We start from the raw sequence: 17,174 nt of genomic DNA on the forward strand, positions 1-17,174 counted from the left end.
GGGGGGGGGGGGGGGGGGTGTGGAGAGAGAGTAAGAATAAAACAGAATGTTGAAAAGGACCAAAAGAGACTTCATAAACATTCAAAGTAACAAGCTATCCTTCAGTCAATTTGAAGAACCCAATTAACAGTACACTAAATAGATCCCAGAGCGTGATGGAGTCAACCATAGAAATGCTTATCAAATGACAACACCAGCCCCAATACATTACCTGAGCAGGATGAGCTTGAATTGTTTCCATGACATACTTCTCGTGACCCCATTCTAGGTGGCGTCTAGCTCCAATTACTAAGGACATTTTCTTTGAAATATTATGTTGGAAAGCTGAATGATCTTCACCCATCAATGCCTATCATTAAGTTTGTTAATTGATAACCATTTGCAGATAGAAATCTAAACACCATAAGATTAAAAGAGAGATACAAAGTCAATTTTGCCACCATACCGACATTAGATGCCAGATCTTCTGAATGCCAACTGACTTCCCACCATATGCATTGAGACCCAAACTCTCAAGAGCATGCTTAAAAGCTGTAGCAGGCTAACAATAATAACAACTAATTAACCAAATACAAAAACTCAGTATGAATATTCTTTAAAGTGATTAAGAAGACCATCCAATCAACATAGTGAAACATCAAATGAACACCAAGAGGAGGCTACCAAATAAAGAGGCCAAAGTGATAGTATGCATAAATTCTTAATTTGAATTATCAAGTATTAAACTTTATCTAGCTAGTGTCCAACAGCAATATGCAAATACTCCCTCTGTCCCAAAAAGGAAAGACGGGAATTGGTGAACCGCGGTCAAAGTATGTCATTTTATATGTTCATTTGAGCATCAATTCCTTAATTTTTTAAATAAATAGATCTTTTTAGAGATAACGTAAAAACTACCATACATCAAATTTGCTGTATTTAAAAGTACTTTGATATGTGTGGAAAAAACAATTAACCAAAAAACTATGGCTATTCAAATAGTAACAACATCATCATATGAAGCAGGGACAAGCAGAGCATATCATTTTTTCTTTTTTGATGAGCAGGCAGAGAGTATCACATTGTGTCTTGTGCACTACGGTATTTCAATCTTGTCTGTGTTTTTCGCCTTTCTTGCATGCTTTTTTCTTATATAGTACTTTATTTGTCCAAGAAAACTACAACATAAGCGATTCAAGTACATTTTTCCCTTTGACTTTTGTTAGATGACTGGACAGAATTCTTAGAATCCAAATACTTTGCAACCATTCCATTTCAAGTCCCCACGTCACAACCTTCATGTTCTTTTAAAAGCGTAACAATTGGAATCTTAGTCCTCTAATTACATAATAAAGCAATACCAGATATAATCACAAAAACTAAATAGAAGAAATACACTGGCTTCACAGGAAGGAGGAACCAAGACGGGGAACTTACTTTGAAGGGAAAACTACGCTCTCTTGCACTATTGAGATTCTTGACAACTTCTCCATATGCAGCAGCCTTTTTCTCAACGATGGGCCTATTGGCCAATGGTACAGACTCCACACTAGCTGGACCAGAAGAAATCTGAGGGCTATAAGTCAAAGATGCTATTTGCCCCTGACGACCACCTAAAGGGCTTGATTCACTGATATTGGTCCTGGGTAAGGTTGAAATTCGGCTTAGGCTCTGGAGGAAGTCCCTTTTTTCCTTCTTCCAGTCGTTCTGTAACAAAGTCCACAATGCAACAAGACTTTAAAATAAGCATAAAAAAACAAAGGAACCAAATAGATGCATATCAAACTCTAGACGGAAAAGAAATATAATAAAAGTAATTGATGGCCTTTTCAGTCGAACTCAAGCAGCTAATGAATGATTCTGATAAGAATCAAAAGATGTTAGCAACTCACACCACGAAGAAGATAACCATATGGAAAGCAGCGGGGGAACTAACCTCCAAAACTTTCATCATGTAATCATTGAAATTTTTTAGGTTATCCTTCTGAGCTTCTTGAACCGCAGAGACCATTGCCATTTCATGGATCTGTTTTGCAGTATTCCAAGATTACAACATCAAACATTATTATCCTTTATCAAATGAAGTAAAATAGAGCAATGCACAAAATATGATGATGCAATTGGATATTATGAAAGTATCAAACTGACAAAGAAAGAAAGATCAAGCAGCAGAAAAGGATATGAGATATCCTGAGACGATGATGCATTTCAAGCGAAGCAGAAGGTCACCCATTGAGAATGCTGAAATTTATTCCTTTACTCATTTCTGGGAGGGAGAGAAAACAGCACTAGGCAGAGAATATCCATTTTGAAAGAACTTAATTTGGATTGCGAATACTACTCCTGAGCACACTACGCAAAAAGGTCTTGCAAAACACACAAAAGCAATTTGTGGCTTTTACAAGTACCTTACAACTCCTAAAATCAACAATTAGAAAAACTACAACTATAAGAACAATCTCTCTTTGGTTGCAGGATCTCCTGATCGGGGGAAGAGTGTTAAAATCATTTTAATACATCAAATTCTTATCATTGATATCGCGTCAAGGTAGTACCAAAATTATTGCAATGTGAAGAAGTGGCTCAACAATCATCTTCTAACACGTTGCACCAAACATCTATGCATACAGGCATTTCTCCTTACATCAAATGAAAATATGAAAGAGAAATGACTTTACAACACTGCTAGTTTGAAATCCCTCTCTCCCCCAGGAATATTCCCCCTTAACACCACTAGTCGTTCCAAAATAATGGACTAAGGTATCATTGGTTGTCACTCTAACAAAGTATCATTCCCTTGTATTCGATGATATCATCTTTCATCTCCACTCCCTCAAGATCACCATTCTCCCTTCTCCAATTCCCATCCAGCTCATGCAGTCTGACTTTGCTTCTCAATAGGAATGTTAATATTGAACCTAGTTACTGTAACAAAGTATCAGTCTCCTGTATTCGATGATATCATTTCTCATCTCCAATCCCTCAACGTCACCATTTTCCCTTCTCCAATTCTCATCAAGCTCATGCAGCCTCACCTTGCCTCTCAATAGGAATGTTGAAATTGAAACCTAGATAAATGATTTCTTTATTCGACTCAATGCACACATGTCGAACTGATCTGACATGGGTAAAGGTACTTCGTGCAGATTCATCGAAAATACACATTCAATTAGAAAAAAATTGCAGGTATGCACAGCTGATACCTAAGCACACCCATATCAGTTACATGCCCTTGAAAGAGAACATGTAACATATACCAAAACAAGGAAAGACAAAAACAGAACAGTTTCCACATGCTTTCATCCTTCGAATATCCTATGTCCTTCAATTACACTTTAACTCTTCACTATCGAAAGTGTTGTTAGTTAAAAGATTTGGGATTTTCAAGTGCACAGAAGAGTTGTATAAAAAGTGCATTGAAGAGTGACAATGCTGACACCAATGAGACATAACGGCTGGCCCTACCAGACAACTGCATTCTTATACTTGCTTTGTTGTCAAATGGTCTTTCTGATATCCTAAACTTTTTGCTTGACCCTTCAGGAACATCCGACAAAATTGAAACAACCAATGAGCACAAAGTGATCAATGACTGGTAAAAATCTAAATACTATTGCAGCCGATACTTCTTCATGTTGAACTCCAGTCTGTTTTAGTATAGTTGAAGTCCACTTATTAGCTTATGCTATTAAAATGCATGCGCCAAATCTTGTTCTGAGACCCTTAGTATGAGTTTAAACCAAGCATCTCAAATTGAAGCCAAACAATATTCTCGCACACCCCACTCAATTACACTACTACATCTAGGAAATATCTTACCTTTCACATATCATGTGAGCCATTAACAAGGATATAAGGACACCTACAAGCAAAGGCATGTCCAAGCTAATTCTTCTTTCCTTTTCATTACCTATATCCATATCACCACTTGTTCATGATGCTTCTATATTTCACCTCTAGACGCTACCTTGCCAGCTAAGTTATCCTATGTGAATCTGCTCTTTTTTAATCCTTACGGTTCTAACAATACTACTTGTGTCGCCGTCTCATTGTCCAAGGCACGAGTGCCTCGGCTAACTTGTGGCGCTTCTCTTTTGGATCCCGTCCATGCGCGCACCCGGGTTTCGCTCCAGGCATGTCTGTCCCTCGCCTAACACTGAGCATGGCTCTCGCGTGCACAGTCCAATCCTCAAGCTTGACACTCGCCTCGTGCATCCGCACCCAGCTTGTGCTTAGCCCGAGTAAGGCAACCTTCAATCCTTAGCCCTTGTCATAAGCGTCTTTCATTGCACGCCCGACATACTTCCGTCCCGCATAGTGCAGCGTCGCCCCGCAACTGCACGTCTAGGCCAACAGACCCCTGCTCGCATAGCTGAACCCAAGCTATGCTCACAAGTCGACACATGATGCCCCAAGATAGGTGCGTCAAGTGTCCAATCGGCACTGAGGCATTCGTCCAACATTTCGACAGCACGCGGGGCTAAGTCATCCCACGCGTCAAGCCTCCAATACCCGTTTGGTGCCCAACGCTAGCCCGAAGGCATAGCGTCGTCCATAGAGTTCCCAAACTCGTATGGATACCCAAGGCATTCCTTTGAGATGTCAGGGCAGGCCCTTGACATGCAGTTGCAGGGCGATGCTGCACTATGCTGGACGGAAGTATGTCAGGCGTGCAATGAAAGACGCTTATGACAAGGGCCAAGGATTGAAGTTGCCTTGGGCTAAGCACATGTCGGGTGCGGATGCACGAGGCAAGTGTCAGCTTGAGGATTAGATTTTGCACGCGAGAGCGATGCTCAGTGTCATGCGGGCACCTTTGACCCGTGCGGCGCCCGCAGGACCTCGTCCTGACGGGCCAGCCTACTTACTTGCCCAGGATATTCTAGCACGATCTAATGCCAGTGGGGGAGCTCGCTCCGAGGCTCGCTCCTACTTGTGCCGCCGTCTCATTGGCCGAGGCACGAGTGCCTCGGCTAACTTGTGGCGCTTCTCGTTTGGATCCCGTCCGTGCGCGCACCCGGGTTTGGCTCCAGACATGTCTGTCCCTTGCCTGACACTGAGCATCACTCTCGCGTGCATAGTCTAATCCTCAAGCATGACACTCGCCTCGTGCATCCGCACCCAGCTTGTGCTTAGCCCGAGTAAGGCAACCTTCAATCCTTGGCCCTTGTCATAAGCGTCTCTCATTGAACGCCCGACATACTTCCGTCCCGCATAGTGCAGCGTCGCCCCACAACTGCACGTCTAGGCCAACGGACACCTGCTCGCATAGCTGAACCCAAGCTATGCTCACAAGTCAACACATGATGCCCCACGATAGGTGTGTCAAGTGTCCAATCGGCACTGAGGCATTCGTCCAACATTTCGGCAGCACGCGGGGCTAAGTCATCCCACGCCACGCGTCAAGCCTCCAGTACCCGTTTGGTGCCCAACACTAGCCCGAAGGCATAGCGCCGTCCATAGAGTTCCCAAACTCGTATGGATACCCAAGACATTCCTTTGAGATGTCAGGACAGGCCCTTGAGGTTCCCCCTCAAGGTGGCTCACTTAGGTGCGGCTGCTTCACAGCACGCACGGGGGAGGCAGGCTGAGCTTTCAACACCTATATCCCGCTTATATGTGCTTAAAATAAAAAAGCCCAAGACTCCTGAGTTGACTTCTCTGGTTAGAGCGTCAGGCTGGAACTTTCTCGATCATTCGAACTCCGAATAAGGCGCCATCCGTTCATAAAGCTTTCCCTTGACTTCCTTCACACTTCCATGAAGTTACACTCCATTCCCATACTTGTGGAAATGGCTATACCTTTGGACACAAAGGCATATTGCCACAATGCCACTGGTCCTCGGCTAAGTCAAGCCCATAGGTAAACATTCTCCAAATGACACCAAACTTGGTCAGCATATATAAGGGCATACTAGGAACATGGCACACAACCAAAATCCCTAGATTCCCGTCATAACTCGGCACTTTTAGGACGTGCAGCACAACATGTCTATATGGTTGTTGCCTCATGCATAATCCCTCTGCCTGATGGTTCTTTACACTTGCATTGCCAGCACACGTCGCCTACGTGACTGACACTCGTCCTGCAGCACTGTAGCGCCCAGGACTTTAGATGCCTGCACTCCCAAAATGCGGGGTGTGACAAGGCTCCCATACTCACCATGTCATCGTCCCCGATGACACAACAATGCCCAGACAATCCGAAGTCTGCCCCCTCGGGGATCACCGCGGCTCCCTTAGTCCAGTGGGGGACTTCCTCGAAGTCCATCTCAAAATTAAGTCGTGCCCCTTGCACTTCTCCCCCAAGTATTTCCAAGCGTGCCATCTGCACTTCGCCTCCTGTCGGTGTCCGCTTGGAAAGTGCCTCCGCACTTGCACCCTCTGGTGTCTAACTTTGTGGTGACGCACACTCACCAAGCACACCATGATCCTCACGGCCTTGGTCCTGTCCGAAGCTCTTCCCACAATGGTAAGCACACCAACGTGCTTTCATGACGCAACTCCCCCAGTTCGACAACTTGCGTAGCCTTATAGCTCCCGTGGCTCAACAGCACACCAAGCTCTTACGCGCCCTCAGGCGGAACTCACGTAGCACAGTCGCTCACGTAGTCTATACCTCACCCTCGTACCATGGAAGACTCTTGCTCCCGTACTCGAAATTTCCGCCTCAATGCCTTTCGCATCGGCGAGTCCTCCCACACTCAATGTGGAGGACGCATCTTAACGTACCTGTCCCAATTAGCTCATGGGACCTACTCTCGGTGAGTATTGCATTCTCAAAGTATTAGCATCGCCACATTCAGGAACAAAGCTCTCTGTTTTCCAACTGTCACTTCCTCAGCAAGTACCCAATGCTCCCAATAGTAACTTTGTACTCGCCCTATAGACAAGACTCTCTTGGTCTTGCTAGCCCGGCTTCCCGGTTCGGTGTCCCTCGCACATGACCCCAAATCATTTGGTCCTCGATCATCGCTATACCCCTTTCCAGAAAGACATCTTCTAACATGGAAATCCGCTCGATTATGAAGCTTCACTATCCTTAGAATTCGTCTCCTCACCTTGGCAATTCAGCCCTGGACCTCCCCAACAAACGGTTTGGCCCCTTTTTCACAAACATAGTGGCTGACTCCACCTCATTGTAACATTCATGTCTCCCGCTAAGAAGCCTATGCTCAAGTCCTTCGTCGCAGTTGTCAAGGGACTCGCCTTCCATTCATTGCAGCCCATTAGATGGCTAGGCGTCTTTTCCATGCCCTCAGGCAGTTCTCAAGTCAATCCCTCAAGACAGACACTCAATTGATGCGCTTCCCGCATCTTCGGCAAGATCTCTGCATGATCATGCCCATGTTTATAGTCCACTGCTCCGACTCTTTGCAATATAGTTGCACGACCTGGCAAACCTGGCCTTTTCCTTGGCCATCCGACTCATCAGCATATCATCACCTTCAACGGAAGCCTAGACTTTTGAAAGGAACTGGGTGACCCATCCCCTTCTTCGACCAGCAGTATCGAGTTCAGTATCGAGTTCACAATCTCTGGTGGCATATGAACATCAATCTCTACTTCGATGTGATCTCCGCACTGACATCCAAAATGCCCTCGCCATCTCAACTCCCATTCTGATACTATGTATCATGGCATAGGATGGCGCAAACAAGCTCTGATACCAAGAACCCCAAGCCTTATAGGGTAATGTGATCAAAGCCAAATATGGCGAGGAAGACAAATGGTTAACAAAGGAAGTAAATACAGCATATGGAGTTAGCTTATGGAGATCCATCAGGTCACTCTGGCCTATTCTAAAGAACCACTCATCCATTAAAGTGCAAGATGGCCATAAAACCTCCTTGGCTGGGAGATGGATGTTTAAAGGACCTCTTCCCTGATATATATGGCCTGGCACAACATCAACAGAACACAGTGGCTGAAGTGTGGACCCCTCAAGGATGGACACTCATTTTTAGAAGAAACTTGAATGATTGGGAGGTGGCCAGAATGACTGACTCCTACAAACATCTAGAAAAATTCATAGGTTTACAGAGTGGGGTGGACACAATAAAGTGGCAAAGACATCACGGTGGCACTTATATAAGGTGAATGCTACAACCTATGTACTGATTTTATTATAATATACAATATGTTACCTTCTCAAAAAAAACAATACTATGATGACCAATCTCCCAAATGACGGACAAATCAAGTTATACAGTCCATTATTTCTTCTCAAATGTGAATGAGCAATACATATGATGTACCAAAAAATGCATCATGATAGCTGATGATAGGCTATAATTACGTATTTTAGTCGATTATTACACTCAAATTTACTGCACTTTAATTGAGTTTGAGCTTTAATCGCTAGTGTCTTGCACTAACTGTGTGTTTTATGCCTTGTAGGAGTGATTCCGAGCTATATAGATGTTATGGAATGAATTCAAGTGATTTGGAGCTTTGAAATCTGAGTAAAAGCCCAAGGATACAAGCCGGGATCGCGTTTGGGAGCCAACGGATGATAGTTAGAGCGAACGAAGAATCGAGTAGGCATATTGCGCACTGTCTAGTAAAATGGATATAACTTTTTGCTCAGAACTCCATTTGGTCTCCACAATATATGGTTGGAAAGCTAACTCAAAGGGCTACAACTTTCATGCTTTACGTTTTTTCAAATTCCAAACGGAACAGGGTGAAAAGTGCGCGCCCAGATGCGCGATCGCGCTAGTTTTAGCGCGCCCAGGACAGAAAGTTGTCCAACTAGCGCGGCCATTAGCGCGCCCAGATGCGCGACCGCGTTAGTCAAACCCGGGAAAAATGTCCTTTTTCACATTGGAGAAGGTATAATTGTTTGGGCGCAACCCTACTTGGTATATATACATGGAAAAACGTATTTTGAAGGAGGACGCCACTTTTGGTGATTTCTAACATACTTTGACGGAGAATTCACGTGGAGGAACACACACCACGCTTGGAGGAGCCTTCTAACTAGTTTTTCTTCTCTTCTCTTTCTTTAATCTCATAGTTTATTAGTTCTAGAGTTTTGGGTGCTACATGAACGTTGTAGTTTGAAGCTTGAATTGTTCTTATTATTTTATCATATTGGTTTATTTATTCAATCTTGCGCTTAGTTATTTGATTGCTTGATCACCAATTGAATACTATCTACGAATCTAGGATTGAACTCGGGAGAGGGAATTCTAGATTGCATATAAGATTGAGTAGAGCAAGATCTTAACTCTTAGGGTGAGCGGATTTGCGGTTTGGATAGGAATATACCTCATCGCCTTGCTTGGTTATTATACGGGAATTATAAAGGCGTTCTTGTTAATCCTAATTCCATAGGAATATAGGCGTTAGGTTAGCTTGAATAGACGAGTTGTACTTCGGGAGAAGGCTATGAGCAATATTAACCTTGTCAATCAACAAACCAGATAAATTAATTAGACGATTTAAGTGAAAAACTCAACGGGATTGTTAGCTAACCCATAGCTCTAGAATATTCACTCTCATTGAATTCGTCTCTATAATTTACCAACTTGTTTTCTTTAATCTCTTAGTTTACTACTCTAGATTAATTTTAGTTAAATATTCATACGTTAGGATTCGTTTGAATAGATTAATTGTTTGGTTTAATTTAGTTGATAGTTAATCACAAGTCCCTGTGGGTACGATATCTGGACTTACAATCCTATATTACTTGTCGACCACGTATACTTGCGTGTGCGTTTTGGAGCAACAAGTTTTTGGCGAACTTAGAAATTAACTATTTTACTAGATTGGATTTTTTACTTTTTGCCTATTCAAGTTTTTATTTTTTATTTTTATTTTAGTTTAATATTTTATTATCTTTGTTGATATGGCATCTTGGAGTGATAATTGGTCGAATATTTGTTATTCTTATTATGGTGATCCTTGTCCATATTGTGGAGGACCACACTTTGGGCAAAATTGTGCATCTCAATCTGATGTGTGGAATTTTTGTAATGAGTGTGGTTGTCAAGGTGGCCATTGGGATGGTTGTCCTAATTCTTATTATCCTTCTCAGAGTTCTTATTATAATGTTTCTAATAATGTTTATGAGTTTGATAGGAACAATGAAGTGGAGGATATGGAAAGCATGGCTCGTATTATGGACATGATGAGGCAAGTAGTCGAGCAACATGAGATGATGATGAGGCAAGTAGCCGAGCAACAAGATGAAAATCGAAAGGCTTTACAAAGAATTAGTGAAGCAATCATGAGAATGATGGCTGAGGCGGAGGAAGTGGCTGAAGAGAGAGAGTTCCCACCAGAAGAAAATTTAGAAGAAGCAGATACAGTGAGCCAATCTTGGCTAGAGGAACAAGCTCAACTAATAAAATCTCATGAGTTTCTACGTGATGGTCTTTCAAATATGATAGAACAACTAATAGAAGGAAGAACTGAGCTCAGGCAAGAGATAGACCAATTTGGCTTAGATATCCATGACCTGCACGATCAATTGAATAAAAAGGTTGAGGCGTCTGATGCCCTACAACCAATTGTAGTGGATACTGGTCAACTTATGGAGCGGAAAGAGGAATTCCAACTATTCGACCAAAATATTATTAATGATGCCAAGGTTGACGAAGAGTGCGAAATTGAGGATGTCAAAAATAATACAATTTTGGAGTTAGAGCGTATTGGACCTCATTCTAAACATTTTTCAACATTGTGTTTGGTTGGTGACATGGGAATTGATCCATTCGAGCATATAGAGGAGTCAATGGATGAGGAACAAAGTGTTTATATTCTGAAATTTGTGATGCCAAGAAGACAAAACGACATTCCTCACATAAGGGCCAAGAAGTGCAAGATGCGATATCTATTGCTTGGTTCCTTTATTTTCACACTACCGCCTCAAGAACGTGACAGAAAAATTGATGCAAAATTGGGGGCGCAATTTATATCCTCAAAGTGGAAGGAAAAGTGGTGAAAGTGATGGCGTCGTGCCGCGACGTTAAATTAGGCGCTTCTTGGGAGGCAACCCAACTTTACTGCTTTCTTTTATTTATGTCTATTTTATTATTTTTATTATTTTTGTAGTGTTGTTTTATTTTGTAGGATTTTGAGCATAGGGAGCAAAGCCACAGGAAGTGTGCAAAAGTGAGCCATGTGGTTAGAACTTAGTGTGGGGTGCCCGCACAAAGGACTGTACCTGGGAGAAGTCTGAGTATCCCGTGAGCTGCTAATTCTTCGGCCTTTGGCCTACCAGGGAGTCTCTTTTACCTTCTTGCTATTTTTAGTGTGCATTGAGGACATTGCACAATTTTAAGTGTGGGGTGAGGAGATTGTTTGGGTGATTTTTTGTGCTATCTTAGCTTAGTTGTAGACTCGTTCTTAGTGTAGTTGTAGTACTCGTTCTTAGAGTAGTAGTTTTTCTTAAAAACAAAAAAAATTAGAAAAAGTTCGGACTTTTCCCGACGATGGATCTTTTGGATAATTTTCTTGAGGGATAAAAGTCCGATTAAAAATACCAAAAAGAATTTATTTTTTTTAGGATAGTTAGGTAGTATCCCTTGGTTTTTCTTTGGGCGCCGGTTCTTTTCCAAGGGTGTAGCTCGAACCGGGTACTTTATTTTTATTTTTATTTTTTTAGGAGTAGTTTAGGAAGAAACTGAGTCGCTCTGAGATACTCATTGACATGGTTGATGCTAGCACATTAGGCTATGACATACATTCTGTTTTCCCGTGTATTTGGTTTGAATTGTGAAGCCTAAGTAAAGTAAATAACCTATTTTGTGACGCCTTTTCTCAGTTGTTTGACTTGTATGCCACATAGTGCAATATTGCTTAAATTTCTCAATTATGTGTGCTTACTTGACTTGAGAGTTGAATAGAAACATCTTGATTGAGTCATGTGCAACGTGTGTGTGAGGGATTGTGATTCTCTATGCTATCCTGTGTAGTCTAGAACTTGCCCCGTGTGTTAATTGAAGCGAAATTGTAAGTGTGCTAATCTAGGAGATGACGTAGGCATTTTCTTGCTTGATCATGGATGTGTTTGTCACATAAAAATAAAATTTTCCGTTGCTAGCCCCTTTGAGCCTATAGACCTTTCTTTTGGCACCCACGTTACAAGCCATACCCCTATTTTGTTCTTAATTTGATATTGATTGAACCTTTACCTCCTAAGGCACTTAGTCGCTAAAAGAAGTAAGGTTAGAGATTGAGGAGTAGCTTTTGAGGGGAACCATGGAAGGGCCCGTTGGTGCACTAAAGTTGAAATCAAGGGTCACTAGCCGATGAACTTTATTGTATGGAGTGTGTGAAAAAGAAAAAAAAAGAGAAAGAAGAAGTCAAAGAAAAAAAATGATAGTGAAAGTATGTAGAAACATAAAACACCTCCAATTCTTATTGATTTGCGCTAGTGAAAAGTAAAGAAGTGCTTAATTAAAAAGAGGGCTATGTTGTGTATGGCAACTGATTTGGTTGAGAAGAATATGTGCTTGAATTGTGAATGTAGTGTATTAAAATGCTTAGGAGGGAGCCACTATTTCTAATTGTATCATACCCGTCCCTTAGCCTACATTACAACCTAAAAGTCCTAATTGATCCTAGATTTGGCTAGCTTAAATTAGTAGAGATATACACTACGGGCAAGCTTATAGTACGACCACGGGATGGATATGAACTCTTTGTGAGAGTGAGCGAATTTTGTTCAAATTGTGAGATGTCCTTAATCTATATTCAAAAGTATGTTTGAATGTGTGGACTATCTATATTCACTCTTTTGTTTATTGGTAAGAGCACATGATCTCATGAATGATTGGTGATGTTGTAAACTTTCTTATTGGGTAAGTGCATGAGTTGAGGGTGCTTAGTGGTTGCAAGTCGGCTCTTGAGGTTGGGTGGTGACAAATAGGTTGTTGGAATTGATTGAAGTGAAATATTATACTTGGGCATGCTTAGACGGGAATAATGTGAATTTTTGTGTGTTCATGCTTGTGTGCCGGTATTGATCATAGTCTAGGGTATAGTGTGTGGGTAAAAGATAAAGTACTCCTCTATCATTGATACTTGTACGTAGTTGGGGGGTTTATTAGATAGTCCCATTGCTCGAGGACGAGCAACATTTAAGTGTGGGGTGTTGATGATAGGCTATAATTACGTATTTTAGTCGATTATTACACTCAAATTTACTGCACTTTAATTGAGTTTGAGCTTTAATCGCTAGTGTCTTGCACTAACTGTGTTTTATGCCTTGTAGGAGTGATTCCGAGCTATAGAGATGTTATGGAATGAATTCAAGTGATTTGGAGCTTTGAAATCTGAGTAAAAGCCCAAGGATACAAGCCGGGATCGCGTTTGGGAGCCAACGAATGATAGTTAGAGCGAACGAAGAATCGAGTAGGCATATTGCGCACTGTCTAGTAAAATGGATATAACTTTTTGCTCAGAACTCCATATGGTCTCCACAATATATGGTTGGAAAGCTAACTCAAAGGGCTACAACTTTCATGTTTTACGTTTTTCCAAATTCCAAACGGAACAGGGTGAAAAGTGTGCGCCCAGATGCGCGATCGCGCTAGTTTTAGCGCGCCTAGGACAGAAAGTTGTCCAACTAGCGCGGCCATTAGCGCGCCCAGATGCGCGACCGCGCTAGTCAAACCCGGGAAAAATGTCCTTTTTCACATTGGAGAAGGTATAATTGTTTGGGCCCAACCCTACTTGGTATATATACATGGAAAAACGGTATTTTGAAGGAGGACGCCACTTTTGGTGATTTCTAACATACTTTGACGGAGAATTCACGTGGAGGAACACACACCACGCTTGGAGGAGCCTTCTAACTAGTTTTTCTTCTCTTCTCTTTTTTTAATCTCATAGTTTATTAGTTCTAGAGTTTTGGGTGCTACATGAACATTGTAGTTTGAAGCTTGAATTGTTCTTATTATTTTATCATATTGGTTTATTTATTCAATCTTGCGCTTAGTTATTTGATTGCTTGATCACCAATTGAATACTATCTACGAATCTAGGATTGAACTCGGGAAAGGGAATTCTAGATTGCATATAAGATTGAGTAGAGCAAGATCTTAACTCTTAGGGTGAGCGGATTTGCGGTTGGGATAGGAATATACCTAATCGTCTTGCTTGGTTATTATACGGGAATTATAAAGGCGTTCTTGTTAATCCTAATTCCATAGGAATATAGGCGTTAGGTTAGCTTGAATAGGCGAGTTGTACTTCGGGAGAAGGCTACGAGCAATATTAACCCTGTCAATCAATAAACCAGATAAATTAATTAGACGATTTAAGTGAAAAACTCAACGGGATTGTTAGCTAACCCATAGCTCTAGAATAATCACTCTCATTGAATTCGTCTCTATAATTCACCAACTTGTTTTCTTTAATCTCTTAGTTTACTACTCTAGATTAATTTTAGTTAAATATTCATACGTTAGGATTCGTTTGAATAGATTAATTGTTTGGTTTAATTTAGTTGATAGTTAATCACAAGTCCCTGTGGGTACGATATCTGGACTTACAATCCTATATTACTTGTCGACCACGTATACTTGCGTGTGCGTTTTGGAGCAACAATAGCAACATAAGGGTAGTACTTACAAAGAACATTATCTGCACATTAAAAGATGAATACACTTATCTGCACATTAAAAGATGAATATACCTGTTGCAGATACTCTTCAACAGTTGTTGCCTCCGCAGGGAAAACATCTTCAAATGTTGTCTGCTAAGGGAAGTGAACAGATGAATGGAAAGAAAATGAACACAAAGGTACAATCAGAGAAAACTGTCAAGGACATTTTTCTAACCCAATTTGTCACCAGAACTAATTTAGAATGTCAGTAGTAGAAAATGATCCTTTAGATTCTTATTCCCAAAAAAAAAAAGGAGAAACCCTCATTTTATTCTTATATTTCGATCTACTAATTTAAATTCCGATTTAGTACGCTATTACGATGATTTAACTCAGCCACATGCAGCAAAAGGATTATAGTCATGCGTAGTGCTCACATCCTTCTCATGGCCTATTTGTAAGCACAAAGAGGGGGACAAACAGTTGGCACAACTTAAAGTAAGACTCATATGTAAGACAAAGTACTCACATCTGATGTTGTTGGATAAACATTATCAATAACAAAACGTCTACCAAACCTTAGAAATTTTCATCCATTACCTCAAAATCATTCTATGTAATCAGCTTTTATATGTTCATAAATTCTCAAAGTGGATCACTATCAAATATAAGCAACTGAATAAATAACTTGCAAAGCTCAAAATGAGAAGAAAAACTGTACCTTCAACTCAAAAGACTTAAGATCACGAGCAAGCTGCTCTGCGTTGATGCCCTCACGAGCTAGTAGCCTTTCAGAACAAAGGAAACAAACAATCAAACAGTGCACAACCTACATTTCCATTAGTCTTAGTCTCCATATTTCCCACCACTAACCCCTCATCTATTGAAAATGTATGCAAAAGATTACGAGTATAAATAAAACTTCAAAAATGTTTTGAAAGAACAGGTGTGAGTATGAAACTAACCCTATGTTTGGAAAGTACGGAAAGGAGAAAGGAAGGGAAATAAGGAGATAAAGAGTAAGAGAAATAAGGTTTTATGGATGAATTTAACCTATGATAGCAGGTTAATAACTACTTTTACAAGGGTACCAATTAATGCTTATTAAGAGATTTACCTATAACTACTTGATAAGTGATCTGATTACCTAAAAACTCTTTACACCGACAGTGCACAGAACTTAAACTCTTTAATCAATATCTGAAGCTTTTTTACAAAATATTATATACAAAATTACCATAAGTTGCAACCTTACTGTACCAAAATTCCAAAAGAATAATGCTAGAATTCATAACTAAATATATCACTTTACAAAAAAAATGAGGATTTAAATTAAAACTAAGTATTAATAATGCATACATAAGAAGTAAATGTACCTGGTAGCAGCAATAGATTGAGAAGGAGCTTCGGTTCTTAGATTTTTGGCCTTCAATTTCTTCGTTAATGCTTCCAGTTGATCCAAATTCCTCTAAATATTCCAACAAAAAATTAAAAATAAAACATTACAGCTCTTAAACTATCAAAACTACGATAATCCCCACACATTTTCAAAACAAATGAAATTTCGAAATATATTACTCAGCATTTTAGACTAATCAAAGCTACAATGAAAAGTCAATTAACACATTTTCTCCTCCGTTAATAAACAAAACAAATAAATAATGAAATTTCGAAAGAAAAGAAAAAGGAGTGAAGAGTTTTATAAATGGAACCTGAAGAGGAGGGAACTGAGCAGAAGGAGCGGCTTGTTCTAGAAGCTTCGAAGAAGAGTGTAGAAGCTCACTCCATCCACTCATGTCTACATCGTTCGCCATTTTTTCTGCGCTGTGGCTACTGAACTTCGAGAGAGAGAGAGAGAGAGAGAGAGAACTGCCCTAATTTGAGCGGTAAAGTTTCTCCTTTTTCTTTAGTTATTCTCTGCAATCGGGTACACTGTAACATAATGACTGTTTTACCTCTACTGTATTTATAAAGCAGGTCGCCCTTTCTACACGCGACTTCTTGCCCCTACTAAAATCAGGTCGCCATTTCTACAGCGACCTTCGTTTTTGAAAAAGATTATTAAAAACCCAAAAAAAACATAAAAAGATCATCGATATTTTAAAATTTTAAAGTAACCGCAGCCTTAAATGGACTCCAAAAAAATTATTTTCCAATATTTTTACTGTTGTTATTGTTTTGAATATTGTATTTGGTCCTATGGTGTACTTAACATAACAAATTAGATGAATATTAATCAATATATCTGTCTACAATAAATTGTGCCCCATTTGCAAGCCGATATTCTATTTATTCGATTAATTTACAATTAATTATATCGTAGTCCCATATTTAATATTTCATTGATGTTAGGACTTCTGGAGTTACATTACAAAGTTTTAAATTTTGTTATTTTTATATACTAGTTACTACTTCATAATTAACTAGCCATATACAAGTAGCAAGAATAATACTAACTAGTATGTGTCAAGATTTAAATTATATGCGAAATAATAATATTAGCACATAAAAATATAATAACTTATGAAATATAGTTAATTAAGTAGGCTCACATATTTACCAAGCATTTGTGAAATTTCACAATTCGTATAAAATTTAATTTATAAATACTACTAATGTAAAAGATACTTGCAGG

General features: G+C 40.1%; 1 protein-coding gene across 1 annotated transcript in view; it reads right to left on the reverse strand.

Annotated features, from left to right (window-relative positions):
* LOC109212077 (nuclear pore complex protein NUP93A-like) overlaps nucleotides 1-16,461 on the reverse strand; it is a 23,156-nt gene extending 6,695 nt beyond the window's left edge. The window contains exons 1-8 of the mRNA XM_019375691.1: nucleotides 16,252-16,461; nucleotides 15,916-16,007; nucleotides 15,261-15,327; nucleotides 14,630-14,689; nucleotides 1,916-2,005; nucleotides 1,417-1,686; nucleotides 446-541; nucleotides 212-349 (exon numbers count right to left, since the gene is read on the reverse strand). Coding sequence (XP_019231236.1) covers nucleotides 212-349; nucleotides 446-541; nucleotides 1,417-1,686; nucleotides 1,916-2,005; nucleotides 14,630-14,689; nucleotides 15,261-15,327; nucleotides 15,916-16,007; nucleotides 16,252-16,353 — 915 coding nt within the window. The 5' untranslated portion in view covers nucleotides 16,354-16,461. The remainder of the gene's footprint in view (nucleotides 1-211; nucleotides 350-445; nucleotides 542-1,416; nucleotides 1,687-1,915; nucleotides 2,006-14,629; nucleotides 14,690-15,260; nucleotides 15,328-15,915; nucleotides 16,008-16,251) is intronic.
* Between the last annotated feature and the right edge of the window lie 713 nt (nucleotides 16,462-17,174).

The sequence above is a fragment of the Nicotiana attenuata genome, unplaced genomic scaffold (genome assembly GCF_001879085.1).
Source record: "Nicotiana attenuata strain UT unplaced genomic scaffold, NIATTr2, whole genome shotgun sequence".
Classification (NCBI taxonomy): domain Eukaryota; kingdom Viridiplantae; phylum Streptophyta; class Magnoliopsida; order Solanales; family Solanaceae; genus Nicotiana; species Nicotiana attenuata.